This window comes from Vulpes vulpes, chromosome 8, assembly GCF_048418805.1.
Source record: "Vulpes vulpes isolate BD-2025 chromosome 8, VulVul3, whole genome shotgun sequence".
NCBI lineage: Eukaryota > Metazoa > Chordata > Mammalia > Carnivora > Canidae > Vulpes > Vulpes vulpes.
The window spans coordinates 21850367-21871293 of NC_132787.1; the positions used below are offsets into that span (position 1 = coordinate 21850367).

Genomic DNA, 20927 nt, shown 5'->3' on the forward strand with positions numbered 1-20927 from the left:
ATTAAAGGCAAACTTCAAAATGGGAGAAGACATTTGCAAGTAACACATCTGATAAAAGGTTCATGTCCAAATTACATAAAAATTTATACAATTAAACGCACACACAATACAAATAATCAATTAAAAAAGAGGCAGAAGACATACACAGATATTTCTTCAGAGAAGACATCCAAGAATGGCCAACAGACATACGAAAAGATGTTCAACATCACACATTTTCAGGGAAATGTAAATCAAAACTACAATGAGATATCACCTTACACTTGAAAGAATAGCTAAAATAAAAAACACAAGAAACAAGTGTTGACAAGGATGTGGAGAAAAAGGAAAAAGGAATCTTCATGTTCCTCATGTTGGGGGGAATGCTAACGGTGCAGCCATTCTGGAAAACAGTATGAAGGTTCCACAAAAAGTTAAAAATAGAATTAGCATATGATCTAGTAATTCCACTACTGAGATTTACTCAAAGAATACAAAAACACTAATTTGAAAAGATATATGCACCCCTATGTTTATTGCTGCATTATTTACAATAACCAAGATACAGTATCCACTGATTGAGGAATGGATAAAGAAGATGTGTGTGTATACACACACACACACAGGAATGAGTTTGCATTTTAAAATGCATTATCTATACTTAAAAATTAAAAATGCATTATATATACATGGAATATTACTCAGCCCTAAAAAAGGATGGGATCTCGCCATTTGTAACAACATGGAGGGTATTGCGTCAAGTGAAATTAAATCAAACAGAGACAAATACCATATGATTTCACTTATATGTAGAATTTTAAACAACACAACAATAAGTAAACCAACAAAAAAGCACAAACAGACCTATAAATATAGAGAACATACTGATTGCTGCCAGAGAGGAAGAGGTGGGGGGGATGGCTAAAAGAAGTGAAAAGGAGTGGCAGATATAGGCTCACAGTTGCCGAAAAAGTCATGGGGAGGGGTGTCTGGGTGTCTTGATCTTGGCTCAGGTCATGATCTCAGGGGAATGAGATCAAGCCCCACATCAGGCTCCATGCTCAGCGTGGAGTCTGCTTGAGATTATCTCTCCCCCTCTGCCTCACCCCTCCCCCTACTCACTAAGTAAGCAAATAAATATTTTTTTTAAAAAGAAAAAAATCTATGGGGACAAGATGCACAATATAGGGAATATAATCAGTAGTATTGTAATAGTATGGTATGGTGACAGTAGCTACACTTGGGGTGAGCATAGCATTATGTAGATTTGTTGAACCACTATGTTGTACACCTGAAACTAATATAACATTGTGTGTCAACTGTACATCAAAAATAAAGTTAAAAAATAAAAAATATAAAAAATAAAAATAAAAAAATAATAATACCGCATAGATATTTTTCTCCATGCACAAAAAAAGTATTATTAGTCAAATATAAAAATGGAGGGAAAAAAACAAAGGCATTTAATGAAAGTAGTTTCCCCTCTACCCCAGATAAAATTTCAGTCTCAAGTAAGTACTTTTTTAAATCTGTTTTGGATAAACTGGTGTATGTGTGTGGGGGGTTCATTCTTAGATATAGTCAGTCCTACTATCATATTCAGAAATTAAATTAGTAATCCACACACCAATCTTATTTAAGCAAAAGACATCTCTTTTATTCTAACTGAAGTCTGCCTTGAGATAATTTGCTCTGGGGACAAGGTGGATGCAGGAATGAAGATTCTTCCCTCAAGAAGGTAAATATAGACTATAAGAAAAGAAGTCTATGGGACACCTGGGTGGCTCAGGGGTTGAGCATCTGCCTTTGGCTCAGGGTGTGATCCCAGATTCCTGGGATTGAGTCCCACATCGGGCTCCCTGCATGGAGCCTGCTTCTCCCTCTGGCTGTGTTTCTGCCTCTCTCTCTGTGTCTCTCATGAATAAGTAAATCTTTTTTTTTTTTTTTTTTTAAAGAAGTTTAGGGGAATGAGCAGTCATAAAGGAGAATGAAAACTGTAGAGAGAGTATAGCAAGTCCCCAACTTACAATGGTTTGATTTCTGATTTTACAATGGTTGTAAAGTGATACATATTCAGTTAAATTGTTCTTCAAATTTTGAATTTTGATCTTTTCCCTGGCTATGATACTTTCCTGATCCTAGACAGTAGCAGTGAGCCACAGCTCCCAATCAGCTGTGCAATCACAAAGGTAAACAACCAATACACTTACAATCATTTTGTACCCATACAACTCTTCTGTTTTTCACCTTTGGTACAATATTCATTACATGAGATATTCAATACTTTATTATAAAATGGGCTTTGTGTGAGATGATTTTGCCCAATTTTAGGCTAATATAAGTGTTCTGTGCACTTAAAGTAGGTTAGACTAAGCCATGATGTTTGGTAGGTTAAGTGTATTAAATGCATTTTTAATTTAGAGTATTTTCAATTTACAATGGATTTGTTAGGATGTAACTCCATCATAAGTCAAAGAAGATCTGTATTAATTCAATGGCAAATGTCATTTGGCAGTGTTAGGAGGTATTGAGAAGAGAAAAACTTAAGACATTTAGAAAGATGATTTTTATTTCTTTTATTTGTAGTAGAATTGAAAAGAGAGTTGTAAAGCCAAAAAGAATATCTTTATCGTATTTTCCTCCACTAAAACTCTAAGCCCTCTATCACATATCTCAAACTAAAAAGGCTTCCTGTCATGGATTTTTCTGTGTCAACTTGGCTGGGCCATGGGATGTCCAAATATTTGGTCAAGTGTTATTCTGGATGTTTCCGTGAAGGTATTTTTAGATGAGATGAACATTTAAATTGGTAGACTAACTAATGCAGATTGTCCTTCCTAATAAAGATAAGCCTGAGTAGAACAAAAAGGTGGGCTCTCTCTAAATAAGAGAATTCTTCCCACCTGGCTGCCTTTGAACTGGGACATCAGCTTTCTTCCTGCCTTTGGGCTCAAACAGAACCATCAGCTCTTCTTTGGTCTTGAGTCAGCCTTTGGACAGGAACTCTATCATCAGCTTTCCTGGTTCTCCTTGGAGAAGCTTTGGACTCAGACTGGAACTAAACGGTTATTAGCTCCTTAGGTCTCTAGCTTGCTGATTACCGAGCAGATCTTGGGACTTGCCTGCCTCCATAATCACGTCAGCCAATTCCTTATAATTAATCCATCTATCTAAACACACACACACACACACACACACACACACACACACACACACAGAGTATTGGTTCAGTTTCTCTGAAGCACTCTGATTAATATCTTCCTTTAGTGAAGGAAGATATTATCTTCCTTATTTTCTTCAGGGAAATAGTTCCTTAAATCTGGTCCAAGCAGAGAAGCTTTCTGGGAATAAATTAGCACCATTCATTCCACAGTGTAATTAAGGGTGCATGGAAATGTTTTGCTGCAAGAATATTCATTATGATGCTATTTATAATAGAGAAAAATAATAGCCAATTGAGACAGATTGGTTAAGTAAAATATGATACATCCTCCAAAAGGTATATGAAAAAAATTTGTGGACACAGATGAACACTCAAAATTACTAAATGAGAAAAAGCAGATTATAAAAACAAGTCTGGAAACATTCCTATAGTTCCCTTAGGGAACATGTTATATATATTTTAAGAAAAAAAGAATGACCCAAAAAATCTTAAACCATTTTTAGCAATCATACTGTGGTAGTGAGGTACACAGAATCCAGGGTGTCCCTTATGATCCCTGCCTCCTGTTTATATCCTTGTATAGTTCCCTCCCCTTGGATGTGGGCATGACCTGTGTCTTGCTTCTAACCAGTAGAACATTGCAAAGGTGACGGGATATACATGTATGTGATTATATGATTAAGGTACATAAGATCATACGGTATCTGGCTTTAAAGAAGCAAGATACCATATTATGGGCTTCCTATGCTAAGAGGCCCAACTAACTGGTAAGAAGCTGAAGGATACCTCCAGCTGACAGCAAAAATCTGAAACTGTGGGTCCTATAACCACAAGCAACTGAATTCTGTTGCCAAAAGCAGGTCAGTTCCCTGTTAAGCCACAGATGACACAGCTGCTCTGGCCAATTTTGACTGCAGCTTTGTGACTTCCTTAGCAGAGGACCCAGTTATGCTGTGCATGGACTCCTGGTCCATAGAAGATATGGGGTAATAAATGTGTATTGTTGTAAGCCACCAAGCTGGTGGTAATTTAGCAAAAGAGAAATAATACAAGTAGTTTGGGTATTATTATTCTAAAAGTATTGTATATATATTGAAGAATAAAACAAATGAGCATTTATATTGGTGTCACTGAGGACCAGGATTTTCATGGATAAGAGAAGAAATACAGATACAGAAGAGATAAGTAAAACCCCTATAGTACTAAATTTGCATTGGAAGAAATTTGCTGAACTCATAATGTATTTTATCTTCAGACAATTTAAGTACTTCCAAAATCTGACTATTGAAAAGGCCCATAAAATAACAGCAATCCCTTGCCTCCAGATTGTGGTCTCTATTATTTCCCATGAAAAAGAGCCATGGATACTTGAAGAAATAGATGATTCCAAGGTTGGAGCAGGAAATGTACAAGACAAGCCTAGAGACTTTTATAATACCAGGGAAAATAAGGAAGCTATTAAAAATAATGAGGACAGGTTAAAAGTATTAGTACCTGGGACATCTGACTGTTACCAGGACGTAATGAAATGCTCAAGTAGATTGACAAGAAATATAGAAATAATAAATGGCGATAAAAATACTTCTATTTGGTAACAATTATAGTAATTGATTTAGCATCAATGGATGCTATGTTTCTAATCACAAATTCTAATGTGTAGATTTTTTTCCCCCAGACACATCCAAGCAATTCTTAAACACCAGCAGGGTGTGTTACAATTCAACTCAGTTCTGACACTGTCTTGTGATAGTGTCAGATCACATAGGACCCGCCCTACAACATTCCGGTGCCAATCCCAAGTCTAGGATATTCTGACTGACCTGCTAATTGATTGGATGTTCCCATGACCCCTTCCTTGAGTTTGCTAGAATGGCTCACGAAACTCAGAGAAACATTGTGCTTACTAGATCCTCAATTATAACAGGATATAACTCAGAAACTCCCAGATGGAATAGAAGTACAAGGCAAGATATGGGGAAAAGGCACAGAGCTTCCGGCCTCTCCTTGGTATACCACTCTCTCCAAATCTTACATGTTCACCAACTTGGATGCTCTCCAAACCCTCCCCTTTTGGGTTTTTATGGAGGTTTTATTAAAGTTTTAATCAAGACTGATTAAATCATTGGCCATTGATGACTAAATTCAATATACAGCCTCTCTCTCATCATCAGGTCAAGAAAGAATGGCTTGAAGTTCCAAACTTCTAATCCTATGGTTGTCTCCTCTTAGAGGAGGAGACCCCCCCTTAGGTGGGGTTCAAAAGTTACCTCATTAACATAACAAGACACGTTTATTGCTCTCATCATTTAGGAAATTCCTAACGTTGTAGGAACTCAGAGACAGAAATGGGACAAAAACCAAATATTTTGTTATAAAGCACAATATCATAGATGCTAAAACTAGTGAATGAAAGTCTGATGAGAAATGGAATATTTATATAGACTCAAAGTGTCTTCCCCTAAGTTATTTATTAATTACAAAGGAACAATAGTAACTTTGCAATGGGGAAATTTGGCAGACACTACACTAATCAAGTGATCAAGTTTTAAAATCCTGATATATTGTACTAAGAAAAGTACATCATTTCTGTAGTGTGTCTGTGAAAATGTAGAATTTGAATAATCAAGGAAAATATCAGACATTCTACAAAGTAACTGGCCTATATTCTTCAAAAATTTCAAGGTCACAAAGACAAGTGAGCAACTTTCCAGATGGAAGGAAACTGAAGAGCTGTGACTACTAAATAGAAGGTATGGATCCTGGATCGGGAAACAAAACAAAACAAAACAAAAAAGCTGTAAGGTATGATTGGGACAAATGAGAATATTTGAACATAGAACTTTGAAAAAAATCATAGTATTGCAGTAATGTTAAATATCCTGATTTTGATCATTGCTCTGTAGTCAGGCAAGCAAATGTCCTTATTTATAGGAAACACATGGGAGTAAGGAGGCACAATATCCACACCCTACTCTTGAGTGATCAGGAGAAGCTTTTATCCTGCTTCTCCTTCAGGAAAGAAGACCTAGACAACCAGATAGTTGATGAAGCAAGGTAGAATTTCTTTTTATCAGTTATTCCAGCTGATAAATTAGAAGGGATGATAGAATATCACCATTTGCACCACCTTATAAAGGATAGGAGCTCAGAGACAGAAATGGGACAAAAACCAAATATTTTATTATAAAGTACTATATCATAGATGCTAAAACTAGTGAATGAAAGTCTGAATAATAGGCCTTATTAAAAAGAAAACCACAGGCCCAAATTGGTGTCACTTAGGCCAAGTCCCAAACCAGAGTTCAATCCCTTATCTAACTGCAGTTTCAATCTCCCCAGAAATGTAGTCTCAACTGGGCAGTGGGGAGTTTTCTGGTGGGTACCAGTGAATCTGCTTCATGGGCCCTCTCTATGCCCTAAAGGAAGAAGACGTATAGTCTGCATGGTAAGACATCACCATCCTCTACCCCATTCCCTTCCAAATCCTCCCCACTATTCCCCCTAAGTGAAAGCCATCTTGCCTAGAACAATCCTTTCCCACTCTCCTTATAAAAACTTTCTATTTTATACATCTCTGAATTCCTTCCTACCTGCTAGATGAGATGCTGCCCGATTCACAAATCATTTTAAAAAGCCAATTAGACCTTCAAATTTACTCGGTTGAATTTTGTTTTTTAATAGATTTGGTGGCAGTAAAGGATCCAAAGTGAACTTCCAGCATCATTTGGGGATGATGAAACACAACCATGGTACCCGTGAACCCTGTGAGTTCACTGTTTTTCTTGTCATTTCCGAGAGCTGTGGGCAAATTCCTCTCAATTGACCTCTTATCTGTTGCGTTTGAGGTCTCTATCTAATTAGCTTTCCTTTCTATGGTAGGTCAGCTTGTGCTGGCAGACAATAATGCCCCAAGTACAGCTGACCTAGCAGATGTGCCCAGAGCTCCGTGGAGCTGGTGGTTCTGCCCAGAGCTTCGTTGAACCGGCAGGAGGGCCTGCCTGGAGCCAAGCCCCTAGCCTCTCAGACCACAATTCCCATAGTGGAAAACTTCAAGTTTCCACAGGAACTGTTGGTGGTACACCTTGGGCCTTCTTGTGGCCAGGACACAGTAACATCTCTTGGTTACTTCTGATATATGAAATTGCATGTGTTGATTTGCCTTATTTTGTGTAAAGGAGCAAGGATCTCAGAGGCCAAAAAGCTGCAAAAAAATGGTAGGCATAGGCTGAGCATTTAAAGGCTGTTAGAGTACTAGCCACCTCAAGAAGAATCCCCTGACAGGACAAGTTGGTCACAGAATGGGTTAGATTGACATTAGGTCACCCACCAACCGCAAGGAAATTTCCATGCAACAAGGTACACTATAAAACACACACAGACCCTAACCCTGTGGCGCATCCCTTTTAGGTATTAGTCTGGCTGAGAAACCCACAGTCTTAGGTAAGCGGATTTTTTTTTTCAATATCCTTGCAGTTAGCTAACAAGACAAATTCTAAAGAGTCACACACGTTACCTTTCTGCACACCTGCTTATTTTGTGTCTAAGAACTATAGTTCCAGAAATTTCAGATATCTAGCAAAAACAACAAAATCTTACTAAGCTTGTTTTGTGTCCTGTGGAACTTGGCTTGGTAACTGTCAGGTTAAGGCCAGGTCAAAATAAGGCCAGACCGAAATGTAAGTTGCACTTCCTCTGCAGGTAGATATGGCTGAACAGAAATGTGGGTTAACTCCCTTGTCAGCTAGGGTCCTACCAAACTGCTCCCAGCCCTCAAGGGTATTACAACCTGGAAATACAATGACCATATGGGGAACGTTCCAATTAGGTAAGATCATTTTAAGAAGTGCACTTGAAAGCAAAGGCTCTGAAATGAAACAGAATGGGGTACCTGTTTCAACTGGCATGCAGAAGCCTCCAAAAGGTTTTGAAATTCCAAAGTAATTTCACTGAAAGATTCATTACAAAAAAAGCTAATGAAAAAGAGACAATGTACCTACAATAAGACTATAAGACTGATGTAACTCCTACTGCTCACCTCTATCCTTTGAGCATTCATCCTAGTTATCCTCTGTCTGAATCTTCTTTCCACTCTAAAGAGACTATTAAACAGTTATATTTTAAAATAAGACCATTCAGGGCAGCCCTGGTGGCGCAGTGGTTTACCACCCCTTGCAGCCCCGGGTGTGATCCTGGAGACCCAGGATCAAGTCCCACGTCGGGCTCCCTGCATGGAGCCTGCTTCTCCCTCTGCCTGTGTCTCTGCCTCTCTCTGTGTCTCTATGAATGGATAAATAAAATCTTTTAAAAAAAATAAAATAAAATAAGACCATTCAGAGCTACCAGAGATCCTCATCAGGCATCTTTCACTCCTTGGTCAAAGTCTGAACTAAGGGTCTTAGTTAAAGATTTTCCTAAATCCAGGGAGGATCCTCAAGAGTTTTTGTAAATAGATTGTTTCCTCAGTACAATCAAAAGATGGAAATAAAAATTCAGTGTTCCTTCTTTCCCAAATCCAGACCCATTGGTTATTGATTCCTTATCTCTTAGAACTATTTCTTTCTTGTTTGTCTCCTTTTATGTCCCAATGAAGTAGGAAAGCTTGAAGCAACTTCATTTTAGAAAGGCTCCATCTCTGCTATTTTTCTGCTACACCCTATTCACTCATGTTCCATATTCTGCCTCTGAACAAGCTAAAGAAGCCATGTTTCCATTTCAAGGGATGATGAAGGATAGAAGCAGAAAAATGTTTGCCTTTAGCCCAGAAGGCTGACTATAGCCTGCATAGTTTTGATAAGGATCAAATACATGGTGGTTGCTACATTCTTAAAGGGTCTCATGACTGCCTTCACTTCTCACCAATAGTTAATATCAAGCTGAATGATAAGCATGAGAGAAATCTTGCATAAGTAGTTTTATGAACAGAAATTTAAAAAAAACATTTATGAGTTAATACCCCTTGCATATTCCTTCCCCTTTGAGCACTAAGCATAACCAATCACCAGCTTCATACAGCAAAAATGCAGCTCTTTCTTCCCACGGGTCCTGTCCTCATGTTACTTAAATAAACTAAGTTGTACCATAGACCATCTCCAGAATTCTTTCTGGATTGTTGGCCTGATGACTCTGCAACAGGTGGACGCAAGAAAGTTAATCACTGAGTTTTGGCCAAGACCCCAAACACCAGATAACACTTAAGAAGAGCCAGATCCTAAACATGTTCCAGAACATTAATTTCAAACAAACCTCAGCCGATGCTGGCCCCAATAACCTTATTTTCAGTAATTTATGGAGTAACACCTATTGTTCACCTGCCATTTGCCTTGACTGGATCCTACCTACCCTAGATTCCTGGAGGAACAAGTACCCTAGACTCTCCTAATATAAACCTCTAGCAATGATGAGACTCATTTTCCCCCCTTTCTGAGCGTCCCAGATACTCTATTATCTGTCTATCACTTACTCTATTAAAAAAACTCTATTTTCACTTTCTCTGGCTCATACTTGATTCCTGTTCTGCACGAAGCCAAGGACCCTCTTGGCTGGTCTTGTGGGACCCTCCCCTGGGTTCTGGGACTTGGCCTGCTTGCATCACTTAAGAATGTGGCTTGGCTTTCTGCCTGCCTAGGATATGCAGGTTGTCAGTTCTCTCATTGGCTATGTTTGGGAGTGACTTTAAATCTTGTAAGAATAGTAACTATTACATACTCTAAAATTAACAAATTTTTAAACAATTTTATTCATGTATTCATGAGAGACACAGAGAGAGGCAGAGACATAGGCAGAGGGAGAACTCAATCCCAGGACCCTGGGATCACAACCTGGGCCTAAGGCAGATGCTCAACCACTGAGACACCCAGGCGCCCTAAAATTAACAATTTTGAGCTAATTTTTTAAGTGGTTTTATAAATTTGAGATGTATATTTCTTGTGAGGAATCACTGATGATATGTAAGTAGTTTCAATGATTGGAGCTGGAAAATCAGTTGATAAGCTCAAAAAAATTATTCAAAACATTGGTAAAATAGGCAAAACAGGTATAAAGAAATTATAAAGAAATAACTAATGCCTAAACAGCCATTCTTACTCCCAAATTAGGTTGTATCCATCAGGTATGTAAACACAACCACATAGAGCACCATGCATAAACTACTTCCCTTTTGCTCACAATAGAAAGTACACATGACTTGATGAGAACGTTTCAGCAGATAATTTTCAACTTACCTCTACATTCTGTGTCACATGCATGAAAAATACTTGTGAGTAACTCCTCACAGGTCCTGCTAGTGCTGTAGGTTACATCTTCTTTGACATTATAGTTTCCTAGTTTCCATCCTATTAGAAGAAATTTTGTAAATCTAGGTGCTTTCTGTGCTACAATTGCTAATTTATTTTGTTTTAATTTTAACAAAAGAGACATATTTCAATAGCAGCCCATAATACTTATTACTTGACATGAAAAGACCAAGCAAAAATTTTGTCTTGAAAGTTTATTATTCATTTTTCCTTTTAATTTGTTTTGTTAAAGTAGAATAAAAGAGAGATGAAAGAGAAGGAAAGGAGTTTTTGCCTTATTAAATTAAAAGCATTCTATGAAAAAGTAACTAGTACAACACAACAAAAATATTTTTTAAAAAGTAGAGGAAACAGAATAATTAGCTATACAGAAGAAATATCATCTTACATTGTTTTGCTTTTCAGTGCCCATCATGTATAGGACTCTATGAGTAATCCTCTAAACAGAGTTCACAAAATTTGAATTGAAATTGGCCTGTGAAATCAATATTCTCCTCTGGCCTATCTATTGGCATTACAGTGGAGCCTACACTGTCCCCTACATGTTTTACTTACACACACACACACACACACACACACACACACACACACACACACAGTTAAAATGGTAGTTTTTGCTCTACAGAAAATTTGTTGCCAGGTGAGTAAACAAATACCAATGATAATGATTATAAATACAGTCTGGAATTTCTATCATGTTTTTAATTAAAAACATAGAGAATACTTACATTTCACATGTAAGATTTTCTTTTAAGAGAAAAAAAGGGTGAGCCTTGCTGAAAGGTGGCAGAGCAGGATCCTGAGCTCACTTCCTCCCACAGAGACACCAAGGCAACAATTACAGCTGACCCTTGAACAATGTGGGTTTGAACTGCATGGGTCTATTTATACATAGTTTTTTAAAAAACAGACATGGTACATCACTATAAATGTATTTTCTCTTCCTTATTATATCCTTAATAACATTTTCTTTCTTCTAGATTATTTTATTGGAAAAATATAGTATATGATACCTATAATATAGAAAATATGCATTAATCCAGTATTTATGTTATTGTTAATAACCTGATACTGGCAGAGATCTTCCACAGCTAAAAGGATAAAGAGAGGGCCCACTGAGAAGGGTAAGAGAGGAGAGACACAGTAGACAACCAAAGCCTCAGTGTGGTAGCAACCCACAATGAACTATATCACAGATGTGGAGGTTCTCCCTGAGAACCAGGAGATCAAGCTCCAAATCAGGCACCCTGGGCCCTGGGGACCTGTGTGGTGAAAACAAGCCCCTAACACATCTGGTTTTGAAATTCAGCAGGGCTTAACTCTGACATAGAGGACTACAAGAAATGGAATCTCTGCTCTTGAAGGGCCAGTGCACTGCATCAGTTGGCCCAAGACTCAGCAGTTTGAAAAGTTCTTGGGATATACATGAAAGAGATTACTAATTTTAGGACATGTGTCAGTGGGGCAGGGATCTACAGGAGCTTTCTCTGGAATGAGGTACACTCCTTCAGCTTACCTCATCTGACACTTGCAGATATGGATTCTGACACTCTCCATCTACCTCGATAGCACCACTTGGCACATGCAGGTATTCTCCTGCAGCACTGCCCCAGTAGGTGCCTCTCTAGTCGGCTCCTGACCCACCACTCTGGGGTGTGGGGTGCAGAGGGTGGGCAGTCTCATTTGGAACCTGTGTCTCTCCAGAACAACTACTTCTGCCCTGACCAGGACTAGGGCCTCTCCACAACTACTTCTGCTCCCAGGGAGTGGTGGAGCTGGCTGCATCTACCAGCTTACTGACAGTAGTTATAGTCAGGCCAACCACTCAGCCTTTCCAGGAGCTAGCCTAATGCACCACAACAATCTCAATAGCCTCCCATTTAGCTGCACCAGGGACTTAGGCACATCTACCAGTTTCCCTACAGATACTGAAGCTAGGCCTCTCACTCAGCTGCACCACATGCAAACAATGCTCCTCAGTGTACCTGCAGCAGTCAAGGTTAGACATTATAGACAGCCAGCCTGAGAGCTACCTCTGCCCACCAGCAGTGGCAGAAGCCAGGCCTTCCATTCAGCTATGCTGGGGGCAAGCCCTGTAGTCAATCTTTGTAGACAGCTGGACTAAGGGCTGGCCCTGCCCCAGAGGACCAGTAGCAGTCATGACCCAGTCACAAGGGGAGTGCACACATAGTTCACACAAGGGACATATCTGGAGTACTTGGTTTTGCTGACTGGGAAGGGATAGCTACCAGGCCCACAGGGCATGTTCTATATAAGACCACTACTTTCAAGACAAGAAGATAGCTGACCTACCTAATATATAGTAAGGAATAGAGTCAGACAAAATGAAGGGACAGAGGAATATGAACTGCATGAAAAAGACAAAACCCCAGAAAAAAAAGAGCTAAACAAAATGGAATTAAGCAATCTACCTGATAAGGAGTTCAAAGAAACAGTCATTAGATGTTCACCAGCCTTGATTCAGAGATAACCTCAACAAAGAGATAGAAAATATAAAAAAAAAAGGACCATCCAGAACTGAATACAATAACTGATATGAAAAAATACATTTGAGGGAATCAATAGCAGATTTGATGATGTAGGAGAATAGATTAAGTGATCTGGAAGACAAGATAGTGAAAAGAAACTAAATTGAACAGAAAAAAAAGAAAGAAAGAAAAGAACTTTAAAAAATGAGGACAGGGGATCCCTGGGTGGCGCAGCGGTTTGGCGCCTGCCTTTGGCCCAGGGCGCGATCCTGGAGACCCGGGATCAAATCCCACATCGGGCTCCCGGTGCATGGAGCCTGCTTCTCCCTCTGCCTGTGTCTCTGCCTCTCTCTCTCTCTGTGACTATCATAAATAAATTAAAAAATTAAAAAAAAAATAAAATAAAAAATGAGGACGGGTTAAGTAAGTTCTTGGAAAACATCAAGCATAATAATATTCACATTATAGGGGTCCCAGAAGAAAAGGAGCCATTGGGGCTCCTTCTCCTAATAGAAAACATATTAGAGGAAATAATAGCTGAATACTTCCTTATCCTAAGGAAGGAAACATATATCCAACTTCAGGAAGTACAGAGAGCCCCAAATAAGATGAACCCAAGAAGCCTGACAAGACACATAATAATTAAAATAGCAAAAATTAAAGATAAAAACTTAAAAGCTACAAGAGAAAAGCTAAGAGTTTGGCAGAAGGAAAATCCCAGAGAGCTCTCAGCTGATTTTTCAGCAGAAACATTGCAAGCCAAAAGGGAGTGGCACACTATAATCAAAGTGGTGAAAGGGGGGAAAATACATCCAAGTATACTCTACATGGCAAGGTCATCATTCAGAATTGAAAAAGTTTCCAGACAAACAAAAGTTAAAGGAGTTCATCACTGCAAGCCAGCCCTACAAGAAATGTTAAAGGGATTTCTTTAAGTGAAAAAAGAAAAGGTCATAACTAGATATAAGAAAATTATAAAAGGAAAAACTTTCACTGGTAAAAGCAAACATAGAGTAAAAATACTAGATCAATCACTTATAAGGCTAGTATAAAGGTTAAAAGACAAAAGTGGTAAAAATCAATTATACCTATAAAAATTAGTGAAGGGATACACAAAATAATAAGATATAAAATATGACATCATATACATAAAATGTAGAAGTGGGGAGTAAAACTCTAGTTCTTTCAGAATGTGTTTGAACTTCAGTGACCATCAACTTAACAGATGACTATATACATAGATGTTATATATGAACTTCACAGTAACCACAAACCAAAAACCTGTAATAGATACAGAAAAAATAAAAAGAAGTCCAAAACTAGAGAATAAGACTTACAAACATTTAACGTGAGAGTAAGAGTAGGAGAAAGGAAAGAGAATAACTACAAAAACAGAAAATGATTAACACAATGGCAATAAGTAATACCTATCAATAATTACTTTAAATGTAAATGGATTAAATCCTCCAATCAAAAGACACAGGGTGACTGGATTAAAAAAACAAGACTTATCTATATGCTGTTTACAAGATACCCACTTCACATCTAAAATCATAAAGACTGAAAGTGAAAGGATGGAAATGGAAAAAGATATTTCATGCAAATGGGAAAAAAAGCCTGGGGTAGCAATACTTAAACAAAACACACTTTGAAACAAAGACTGAAACAAAAAACAATGAAGGACATTTATATAATTATAAAGGGATCAATCTAACAAGGGGATATCTATGCACCCAACATAGGGCACCTAAATACAAAAAGCAACTGTTAACATACATAAAGGAAGAAACTGACAGTAATATAATACTAGGGGACTTTAGCACCTTACATAAAGAAAGAAAATAAAGAAAGAATGGCTTTAAATGACACATTATATCAGATGAACTTAACAGATATATACAGAATATTCATTCAAAAAGAAAATATACATTAAAGTGCACATGGAATATTTTCCAAAATAGATCTCATTAGGCCACAAAATAAATACCAGTAAATTTTAAAAAGACTGTATATAATATCAAGCATCTTTTTCAACCACAGTGCTATGAAACTAGAAAACTACAAGGGGGAAAAAAAAAAAACAGAAAAAACCACAAATACCTGGAGGCTAAACAACATGCTACTACACAACTATGGGTCAATGAGGAAGTCAAAGAGGAAATCAGGGAGTATCTGGAGACAAATGAAATCAGAAGCATAAAATGTTTGTTGGTTCAGAATCTTTGGGACTTAGTAAAAACAGTTCTCAGATGGAAGTGTTTAGCAATCCAGGCCTACTTCAAGAAACAAAACTATCAAACAATCTATCTATACATCTAAAGGAATTAGAAAAAGAAAAGGCAAAGTCCAAAGTTAGTAGAAGAAAGGAAATAGAAGAAGGAAAATAAATGAAATAGAAACAAACAAACAAAAAAAACCCACAATAGAAAAGATCAATGAAGCTAAGAGCTGGATTCTTTGAGAATATAAACAAAATCGACAAACTTTTAGTCAGACTTATTTAAAAAAAAAAGAGAGAGAGAGGACTAGATAAGATCAGAAATGAAACAGAAGGGACACCTGGGTGGCTCAGTAGTTGAGCATCTGCCTTTGGCTCAGGGTGTGATGCTGAAGTTCTGGGATGGAGTCCCACTTCCAGCTCCCCTCAGGGAGCCTGCTTCTCCCTCTGCCTATGTCTCTGCCTCTCTTTGTGTATCTCTTGTGAATAAATAAATAAAATCTTAAAAAAAAAAGAAATGAAACAGAAGTTAAAACCAACATCACAGAAATACAAAGGATTATAAGAAACTACTACAAAGTGTTGTATACCAACAAATTGGACAACCTAGAAAAAAAAATAGATCAATTCATAGAAACATACAATCTCCCAAAACTGAATCAAGAAGAAAGAAAAATCTGAACAGACCACTTACTAGTAATGAAATTGAACCAGTAATCAAAAACTCCCAACAAACAAAAGTCTAGGAGCAGATGGCTTCACAGTTGAATTCTACCAAACATTTAAAGAAGAGCTAATATCTATTATTAAACTATTCCAAAGATTAGAAGGGAAAGCTTCCAGTTAATTCTACAAGCCCTGCATTACCCTAACACTAAAATCAGACAAATATTTCTGATGAACATAGATACAAAAATCCTCAACAAAATATTAGCAAATTGAACTTAATAGTACATTAAAAGGATCATTGACCACAATCCAAGTGGGATTTATTTCATGGATGCAAGGATTATTCTATATGCATCAATCAATCTATGTGACATACCACATTAACAAAAAGAAAGATAAAAACCATATGATTATCTCAATAGATGCAGGAAAAGCATGTGACAAAGTACAACATCCATTCATGATAATAATAAAAAAAAACCTCAACGAAGTAGGCTTAGAGGGAACATATCGCAAAATAAAGACCTTATATGAAAAACCTACAACTATCATAGTCAACAATGAACAACTGAGAGCTTTTCCTCTAAGATGAGGAACAAGACAATGATATTCACTCTTACCACTTTTATTCAACATAGTACAGGAAGTCCTAGCCACAACCATCAGACAAAAAAAGAAATTAAAGTCATCCAGATTGGTAAAGAAGTAAAACTGTCACTATTTCCAGATGACATCATACTATATATAGAAAATCCTAAAGACTACAGCAAAAACTCTTAGACGTATAAATGAATTCAGTAAAGTCTCAGGATACAAAAATCAACATACAGAAATCTGTTGCATTTCTTTCTTTTTTTTTTTTTGTAGGATTCTATTTTATTTATTTGACAAAGAGAGAGAACACATACAGGGGGAGTGCAGGCAGAGAGAGAGGGAGAAGCAGGCTCCCCACCAAGCAGGGAGCCCAATGTGGGCCTTGATCTCAGGATCCTGATTGACCTGAGCTGAAGGTAGATAGATGTTAACCAACTGAGATATTAACCAGGCACCCCTCTGTTGCATGTCTATACACCAATAGCAAAATAGCAGAAAGAGATATTAACAATCCAGTTTACAATTGTATCAGGAAAAATAAAATCACTAGGAATAAATTTAACCAAAGAGGTGACATACCTGTAGTCTGAAAACTATAAGACTTGATGAAAGAAATTAAAAATACCACCAATAAATGGGAAGATATACCATCCTCATGGATTATGAGTTAATATTGTAAAAATATCCATACTACCCAATGCAATCTACAAATTTAGTGTAATCTCTACCAAAATACTACTTGTCAGGATAGCTAAAATTAACAACACAAGAAACAACAGGTGTTGGCAAGGATACAGAGAAAATAGAATCCTCTTGCTCTGTTGATGGGAATGCAAATTGGTGCAGCCACTCTGGAGAATGGTATGGAGGTTCCTCAAAATGTTAAAAATAGAACTACCCTGCAACCCAGCAATTGCACTGCTAGGTATTTACCCAAAGGATACAAAAATACAGATTCGTAAGGGATACATGCACCTGGTGTTTATAGCGAAACTATAGAGAGTGCCCAAATTTCCATCAACTAATGAATGGATAAAGAAGATGTGGTATATGCATACAATGGAATATACTCAACCATCAAAAAGAATGAAATCTTGCCATTTGCAATGACATGGATGGAGCTAGAGTGTATTATGTTAAGTAAAATAAGTCAGTCAGAGAAAGACAAATGCCATAGATCTCACTCAGATGTGACATTAAAGAGAGAAAACAGATGAAGATATGGGAAGGGGGAACAGGAAAAAAGGAAATAGGAAAACAAGCCATAAGAGGCTCTTAACTGAAGGTTGATGGAGGGAGCTGAGTAGGGTATAGGCTAGCTGGGTGACGGATATTAAGGAGGACACCTGTTATGATGAGCATTGGGTGTTGTATATAAGTAATAAATCACTGAATTCTACTCTACAACCCAATATTGCTGTGTATGTTAACTACCTAAAGTATAAAAATACATATATATTTTTCAAAGAACTAGAACAAATACCACAATTTGTATGGAACCACAAAAGACCCCAAATAGCCAATGCAATCTCAAAAAAGAAAAACAAAGCTGGAGGTATCACAATCCCAGATTTCAAACTATACTACAAAGCTAAGGTAATCAAAACAGTATGGTGTTGGCATAAAAAGAGACTCATAGATCAATAGAACAGAATAGAAAGCCCAGAAATAAACCCATACTTAACATTGTCAATTAATCTATGTTAAGGGAGATAAGAATGTATAACAGGGAAAAGATAGTCTCTTCAATAGGTAATACTGGGGAAACTGGACAACTATATGGAAAAGAGTGGAACTAAACCACTTCCTTATATCATACACAAAAGTAAACTTAAAATGGAATAAATATCAAAATGTAAAGGCTGAAGCTATAAAACTCCTAAAAGAAAACACGGACAGTAAACTCTTGGACATTGACCTTAACAATATTTTTCTGAATCTTTCCCCTTAGGACATGGAAACAAAAGGAAAAATAAAACATTGGGACCATATCAAACCAAAAAGGTTTTGCACAGCTTAGAAAACTATCAATAAAATGAAAAGGCAGGGCAGCCCCAGTGGCCTAGTGGTTTAGTGCCACCTCCAGCCAGAGGTGTGATCCTAGAGACTGGGGATCAAGTCCCACATCAGGCTCCCTGCATGGAGCCTGCTTCTCCCTCTGCCTGTGTCTCTGCCTCTCTCTCTCTCTCTCTCTCTCTCTCTCTCTCTCTCTGTCATGAATAAATAAATTAAAAATCTTTTAAAAAATGAAAAGGCAATGTACTAAATGGAAGAAGATATTTGCAAATGATATATCCAATAAGTAAATATCCAAAATACATAAATAAGAAACAACGCCAAAAAACAACCCAATTAAAAAATTGGGAGAGAAAAAAAAATTGGGAGAGGAAATGAATAGCCTTTTTCCCAAAGATGACATACAGATGGCCACTGTTGGCCACACATGAAAAGATGTTTGACACCACTAATCATCAGGGATACACAAATCAAAATCACGATGAGATATCACCTCATACCAGTCAGAATGACTAGTATCAAAAATTCAAGAATAACAACTGTTGGTAAGGATATGGAGAAAAGGGAGACCTTATGAACTACTGGTGGAATTGTAAACTGGTGCAGCCACTATGAAAAACAGTATGGAGTTTCCTCAAAAAATTAAAAATGAAAATACTAGTAATTTCACTTCTGGATACTTAACCAAAGAAAACAAAAACATTAATTTGAAAAGATATATGCACTCCCATATTTATGCAGCATTATTTTTACAACAGCCAAGACACGGAAGTGATCTAAATGCCTACTGATAAATGGATAAAAGAGAAGTGGTATATATACCCAATGGAACATTACTCAGCCATAAAAAAGAATAAAATCTTGCCATTCAGGATGACATGGGTAGACTTAGAGCGTATTATGCTAAGTAAAATAAGTCAGAGAAGGACACCATATACTTTCACTTGTGTGGAATCTAAAAAACAAAACAGACAAAAAGGAAATAGACTAAAAAAATACAGAGAACAAATTGGTGATTGCCAGAGGAGAGGGAGGTGACAGGATAGGTGAAGTGGATTAAGAGGTACAAAATTTCAGTTATAAAATAAAGAAGTCATAGGGATGAAAAGTACAACATAGGGAATATGGTCAATAATGTAATAATTCTGCATGGTGACAGATGTTAACTGCCCTTATCATGGTGAGCATTTAATAAAGTATGTAATTGTTGAATCACTACATTGTATACCCAAATAGATCAATTATATATCAATTAAAAATTTAAAAGTAATTTTTATTTAAAGGTGAATAAAATTTTCTTAAAAGAGAGAAAGAAACATACTTAAAAAGGGTACGATGGATGCTTCTCCATCCAAGTTTTAATCATGTGGATTAGGTTTAACTCAGGTATTAGAAAATGATAGGCTTATTCCTCTATTAGAAGAATAAACATTAGAAAATTAATATTTACCAGCTTCATTTAGAGATAAGTTTTTCACCACTGATTCCTGAGGAGTGAAACATTCAGAGTTTTTATCAGAGGTTGAATCAAAGTCAGGTGTTGAGGCACTAAAATTATTTTCACTATAATAGTTATTCAAATTCTTGTTAGAGAAGCACTCCCCTTTCCTGGTCTGTGATGGGAGATTCTGAGAGTTCTGTGATCTTGGCCTTGAGAGGTTTTCAGAACTTGTGAGGGAAACAGGGTACGTTGCATTCTTGGGAGAGCTGAGATGAGAAATGGATGGGGCTCTTGGAGACATCATTTGAGGAGATGTGACGATGGCATAGTCTTTCTCGGTCCTTGAGAAATAAGTGTTGGGCAAGGGAATAGGAGGGATACCCATGTTCTTCAGAACCTCTTCAAAATCTTTCTTGGTATTAATCTGTGGACTATCAAAATTGCTAGATTGGTATTTGAGAATCTGTCGAACTGGATCTGAAATCTCTTCTCTCTTTTGGATGGCTCTGATTTTTCTACAAATGCTTTCCACTGGGTTATGCCGCTTGTCAGTGACCTTCGTCACAGAAGCCATTGTTCACCTTCCTCCGATCATGGAAAAGAAGTGGCTAAAGTGCAGGCAAAAGTTTTTTAAAGTTAGCATTGTCCTAACAGTAATCTAGCAATGCTACTTAAGTCCTAAATTAGCTGTGGAGGGATTAAGAGGTCTTTAAAAAATTGGTTTAAATAACTTTCCATGTGTTTAATTTTGGCACTCAAATTTCCTGAAAATAACACCAGCTAACACATACAAAGTATTTGCCACCTGCTAGGCATGGTACTACATTCTTTACATGTATCAATTAATCTCATTCTCAAAGCAACTCTATGAAGTAAATATTACTATTATCTCCATTTCTAGGCAAAGAGAGAATAAGAGACACACCCAAAGTCACTCCAGAGAAGTGCTGGAGCCAGAAGTGATCCCAGGTAGTCCTGCTCCAGAGGCTGGACTCTTAACCATATTTTCACTTACAATAATGTGTCACATATGATGGTGATGATGGGGATGCTAATAGCTCCTATT

The 20927-nt window shown here is 37.3% G+C and overlaps 1 protein-coding gene across 1 annotated transcript in view; it reads right to left on the reverse strand.

Annotated features, from left to right (window-relative positions):
• IRAG2 (inositol 1,4,5-triphosphate receptor associated 2) overlaps nucleotides 1–20460 on the reverse strand; it is a 122726-nt gene extending 102266 nt beyond the window's left edge. The window contains 2 exon segments of the mRNA XM_025995533.2: nucleotides 10363–10473; nucleotides 19871–20460. Of these exon segments, the coding sequence (XP_025851318.2) occupies nucleotides 10363–10473; nucleotides 19871–20435 (676 nt within the window). The 5' untranslated portion in view covers nucleotides 20436–20460.
• Nucleotides 20461–20927: the final 467 nt, after the last annotated feature.